This window comes from Anguilla rostrata, chromosome 8, assembly GCF_018555375.3.
Source record: "Anguilla rostrata isolate EN2019 chromosome 8, ASM1855537v3, whole genome shotgun sequence".
NCBI classification, from domain to species: domain Eukaryota; kingdom Metazoa; phylum Chordata; class Actinopteri; order Anguilliformes; family Anguillidae; genus Anguilla; species Anguilla rostrata.
The window spans coordinates 44,715,380-44,721,379 of record NC_057940.1 but is presented as its reverse complement, the minus strand read 5'-3'; the positions used below and the strand labels follow the sequence as shown (position 1 = coordinate 44,721,379).

At 35.9% G+C, this 6,000-nt stretch overlaps 1 protein-coding gene across 1 annotated transcript; it reads left to right on the top strand.

Annotated features, from left to right (window-relative positions):
• The first annotated feature begins 566 nt into the window (after positions 1–566).
• On the top strand, positions 567–2,081 carry LOC135260382 (trace amine-associated receptor 13c-like). The gene has a single exon (XM_064345604.1). It carries the CDS (start codon positions 711–713, stop codon positions 1,707–1,709), a length of 999 nt encoding a protein of 332 aa, XP_064201674.1. The 5' UTR covers positions 567–710; the 3' UTR covers positions 1,710–2,081.
• The last annotated feature ends 3,919 nt before the right edge of the window (positions 2,082–6,000 follow it).

The window sequence follows — 6,000 nt, the reverse complement described above, 5'->3', positions numbered from 1 at the left end:
TTCTCCTCACATCCCCTACCTGAAGAATCCTTTGTAGCAGTTCGGTTTCTAATTATACTAGCCATAGGTTTCTCTTCTTAGGGCTTATTTTGGGTGTAATCTGTATGTGCTCAGCATGTGTATTTAGGTTTTTTGTTAGCATAGTTAATTGGCCTGAGTGCTTCAGTGATGGTACATTCATATCCGCTAGTCTAGGAATGATGTAAACCAGATCTAGCACTTTGTTCTGGATAAGAGCTTCTGTTAAACTGATGTAATTTTCGTTAAGTTTTTCTTAATTTTCCATGAACTCCAAGATAATTCAAGTCACTATGCACAATCCACTCTGTTACCATTGTAATTTTGGAATCAACAAGTGTTTAGTTGAAAGCTCTTTCGTCTTGACCCATTCTTTTATTTTATTATTTGATTCACTGACCTTCCCCAGTTTTGATCTCGGTCTCCTAACGCAACCCCCTGTACAATTAATTTAATTTAATCTGATGGGGATTCATAGACAACCACCAAAAGAAAAAAAAAACAATGGCAACCCCTTTATATAAATGTGACTCTACTGCACTTAATGAACCAAAAGGACTCTGCAAGCCCAGCAAGCTACATTATGCAACACCTTTTATGCACATTCACAGAAGGATATTCTTTTTTTAGATAGCCTACAAGTATAAGGACAGAATGTTTCATTGTTCAATGAAACTGTAACCTCTTCCTTCATGAATCTCACAGAAGAGCATCAAGAGACACCCTGTGTCCATTCAAACTTTTCTTGTTTGCAAACTTCACCAACAGCAGCGGATGTGTTGCTGTATATGCCTGTAGCTTTAGTTGTCTCACTGACCGTTTGTGGAAACTTGCTTGTGATCATCTCCATCTGCCACTTCAAGCAGCTTCAGACACCAACTAATTTCCTCGTGCTCTCTTTGGCCATGGTGGACTTTCTTGTTGGGGTAATTGTGATGCCGCTCTATTTTATTATGTGGATAGATCAATGGAGGTGCTTTGATACATTGTATTGCACAGTGTTAAAAATAGCAGCATATTGCTTTATTTGTATATCAGTTTATAATGTAGCTTTAATTGGATTGGACCGATATCTTGCTCTCTCCAACCCTTTTCACTATTCCATGAAAATGACAGTGAATGTAACTTTGAGGATGATTGCCATACTGTGGTTGTATTCATTAATCTACAATATGGTGCTTCTTTATTTCAATGGAGATTTTACTGACATGAAAGAAAACATCACATGCGGTGAGTGTGTTGGTGCAGTTAATAAAGCATGGGCTATTGTTGACTTCATAATTGCATTTGTTTCACCATGCTCAATGATTGTAATTATAAACTTGAAAATTTTTGCTATCGCTAAAAAGCACGCAAATAAAATTAGGAGTGTTAGAAAGTGCCCAAAAAATGATCATGGTTCTATGGCCTCTGAAAGGAAAGCAGCAAAATCCCTTGGAATTCTCGTGGCAGTCTTCCTTCTGTGTTCAGTACCCTACTATGTAAATGCCTTTGTTGAAATCTATTTTAGGAACAAATCTGTCAATCTTGCAATTTCAATTACAGTACCTCTATTATATTTGAATTCTTCCATCAATCCAATCATTTATGCTCTTTTTTATCCATGGTTTCAGAGGTCTGTTAAACTCATACTAACACTCAGAATATGTGGCTCAGAGTCTTCTATGCTGAATGTGCAACAGGAAACCTAACAATCTCCGATGAACGTCAAATGAATGTGATGTTTATAAACCAGTTAAAATTTTTGTCGTCCTTGTTTTGCACAGATTATCAAAAAGCCCTCTGCTTGCAGTGTCAAACACACCCAACATAGCATTGATTGCCCTCATGATGTCATTATAACAGTGTTTTTAAGATTCATTACAAATGTACAGTGGACTATATTCCTAGAAAGTTCTAAAACGTAAAAAAATCTTAAATTCCCTGTAAGATGTTGTTCTTTTCTAAAGTTCCTTGTCTTGTTCAAACTTTGTGTATCTGTTTTCACACTTGACAACCCATTGTTCCTATAATTTGATAAAATGCTACTGTTTTCCTTTCTTGTCATTTTTTATATAATATAATAAAATAAGGTCCATTTAAAAGTACAAGACATTTTCATGGTGGTTTGTGGGCAGCATGAACCAATTAACTTTTCCTCACGGTGGGGGAGGGTGTCCCTTCTTAATCTAACTTCTTTTTCTGCCTTCACATACAATCCTGCTTTGTAGAGCTTGTCTTTATTTGACATTATACACAATACATGCAGTTTCAATAGAATCACACAGGCTATTGTTTAGGATATGATATTTTGTAAGCAATGGTCATACATATACCACCTGATTATATGCTATAGCAAGTGTACATTTAACTATGAATTTTACTCCATTTACAAAGTATCCTTCAAATCATGTGTACATATTTGTGACCTTCTCAGACACCTGTGGCAAGCTTCTTGTCTTCTCCTTTGCACCAAAAATCATTGCAGTTGAAACTTGGCGGGATGCCCAGAACTTTATCTATCTGACCCCCTCAGCTCATCCACATGTCTTCTTCCTCGAAGGTCGTTCCTTCCCAGTACCTTTCCATTTTGCACAATTAGTTACATGCATAGTTTTGTTATAAACACATGAAAATAAGCAGGCTTGTTTTCTATCCCAGTAGTACTAATTACTTCTCATCCTGAATCATTTCACATGCATTCCAACAACTTTTAACATTTTCATATTATTAAAACACATTAAATATTAAATAGTTTGGAATTAAGTTCTCTTTATGTATGACAAAGCATTTATATAATGATATAATTTAAACTGCATTTATAATTAATTTTAATTTACCTATGTACTTCTTGACTAATTTATCTGAATTATGGTTGCAGTTAAAATTTGGAATTCTTTTGTGTACTTTTTAGTAAAGTTTTGCACCTTGTTGTGAATTCCCTAATCTGAACACAAACTGGCATTTGCAGACCAATAAAAAGGAGCCTAGGCAGGTGGTGGAAAACCAAATCTACAGATACTGAGAAGTGGAACCAGTCGCTTCCTTTACTTTCTGAAGGTCTTAATGTCTTCACAAATATTGTCTTCTGGCCTAGCCATTCTTCGTGTATTGATATATTGTGGAGTGGAGTCATGTCTTCTGCAGAGGTGAAGCTGCAGATCTGTCTTGGCTGGGTTTGTCCCCCATGCAGTCTAACCAGTACCTGGCCCTTGCTAGTTCCCTGGCTTTCATCATGGCGTTTATGATGTTCTGATAAAGCTGCCGCACTATTTCCATAGCAGGAGGCCATACAGGCAGGGGGGCTGTCCCAGTCTCTCCACTTTTGTACCAACATGCATTGGGGTACATGACTATGGGGGTGATTGTAGAGGTGTTACATTAGAGTGTCGGCCGCAAAAACTCAAAACATTGGGTTATGACAGCCATTATATTGGTTGGTGATGGGCACGGGTATGTAGTATTATATACGGTTCCTTATTGAGACCATTTAAGGATTCCAGTAGTTCCTCAAGGCCTGGATATGTCTGAAAGAAGGACTCCTGTTCTCCTTCAAAAGCAACACACTCCATACAAACCACCCCTTTACGTTTGGGATTAGCAGCAGTGACTAGCACCTCCTTCATTTCTCTCCTTAGTGACTGGTCCATGTCCATCTCGGTTGGGACCTCCATTAATGTCATCAAGGTGAGGATTATGTGAAATATATTTAATTTTCCGAACCCAGCAGTTTTAACTGTAAACACCATCATTTGACATCCAGCACTCTGAGTACCAAATACAAGTGCATCAGCAGTTAAAACACCTCAGTTATCCAGCATGTAAAATATATTTATTTGATTTAATCTGGTAATTATCATCAAAGATACCAATTATAAATTAAATTGCCGAATTTGCTGATAAACAGAGCAAACTATTGGATCAACCTATATCAAAATGTACAACTCACAACCAGACGAAAATTAAGATATTTATTAAGTTACAAAGAGGCTCAACAATGAACAAAGGTTACAGACATGGGCAGACATGAATGAAATGAATGAAAGATACTAAAAACCACAGCTCATTTGTCCCAAAGTAGTCTATAATTAAAAAAACAAAAAGACAGCAGAACATTCCAAAAGAACCAGAGATGAAATGTCAGACCTACATGCATGACTACATGCAGATACCCACTTCCAACTAACACGTCTACGTGACTTGTCTCACAGGAAATTAAGTAGATCTAAGGAGAAAAAATTAAAAAGTAAAACCATAGGAAAACAATACAAGATTAGGCTGATGCACTTAAACTTCTAATTAACCCAACAGGCCTGAACCCCAAATAATTCTGCTCCCTCCTTTGCTCATACCTTGCTCCTCCCCATCATTGTCTACCCATGTTCTTTGGTTCTGTGTCACATCCTCATGAGGGAAGTTTTCAAGTGAACTTTGTGAGAACAAAGCATTTAACGGATTGGAGCTCAGCATGTTCTATTTTGGTGTATAAAATTAATACTTTCAAAAAGTTCTCTTTTATTAAAAAGTCTGCTAGCATGATACTAGGAATAAAGAATGTTTACAGTTTTACTGACATAGGGGGGTATTTCATGACGCAGGATCATAGTGTTAGCTGGATAACTGTGCTGAGTAAAACCGGAAACAGCTTTTTTTATTTCAGTCTATATGTTCCAGATTTGTATTCCAGGTTTTACTCTCTGTAGTTATCCAGCTAACTCAGTAATCCTGCTTTGTGATACATGGCCCAATTGGTTAAAAAAATTGCAGTACGATTCTTCAAGACCTCACTGAAAGATTTGTTTCTGCAATTAATACATTCTATATATTGGTGTTTTGTTTTCTAATTATGGCTTCCTGATTAGTTTTTACAGTAGCTGACAGGTGTATAGCAAATGACTTGTAACAGTTTGCTAAAGTTAAGACAGTTGTGTACATATGTTGCATGGTAACTTAGGCATATAGCTGCAAAGTAGCCTTGCTGTTCCTTGGGAACTCCCTTTGACATTAAATGAAACAATTAATCTTTTTTATATAATTCAATATTAGGTAGCCTCATTCTTTGTTTTGTTTGAACAAAGTATTTTGTATATGGGGATATGCCACTTATTTATAGATTATATGCAGTATGTAAATTAATAAGCAAGTTTTGATATAGGCTAGCAAAAAAAATTAGATAATAATAATTATAGAGTAAATGTGTGTTTATTTTTATTTAATTCAGTTTTATGAAAAATCCAATATTGCAGCAAAGGCTCTGCATGAGGTATGTAGTATGTTGCCAAATAAATAAGAATTGATGATTATTTTTATTTACATACACATATGGCTTTTTGCCCCTATCTTTACCCTATTTCCCCTCATTCAAAAACTTTATTTTCAAAAATGCTGACAAAAATATTGATATACTTTTGGAATACTCTAACTAAGACATGCCCATTTGTATAAATTTGGTAGTATTTAGATTTTCACCAGTGGAAAGGCGTTACTTTCAGTTTAGTGCTCTTGTTTTGCATCAGAGCTTGATATCGATAGGGCTTTATTGTGCATCATATGGATTCGGTTGATAGAGATGAACCTGTTGCCCGCAGAGCATGAAAAGTGCATCAATGTAATTGCCTTGTAAACTGAAAAGGTAATGCAGTTTTCAGTAACTAACAAGTTTAATTGTCCAAATTAATAGAAAAGTAAAAAGTGCAGATTATAAATATTTTACACTTGCATCCAGCTGCTCTGAAAGTCACCTTTTTGCAGCCCAGATCTGGTCCACATCCACCATTGAGATATGGCCCAGATGCCACATCTAATCCAGATATGCTATAAGGCCAAATCTTATTAATTAGTTTATAATGGGAATGATTCCACAAAAATAGTAAATTTATCACTGACTGAATAAATTGGTAATCAAAGCAGGTGCCTTTTAACCTTTCACCTTTCCCCCATTTTACAATAATCAAACAATTACTCATTTCTTACTCAGATGTGTCCTAAATCTGAGGAGAAACT

What these genes read in the sequence shown, in the direction of transcription:
- LOC135260382 (XM_064345604.1), top strand. Translation starts at nt 711, where the DNA reads ATGAATCTCACAGAAGAGCATCAAGAGACACCCTGTGTCCATTCAAAC.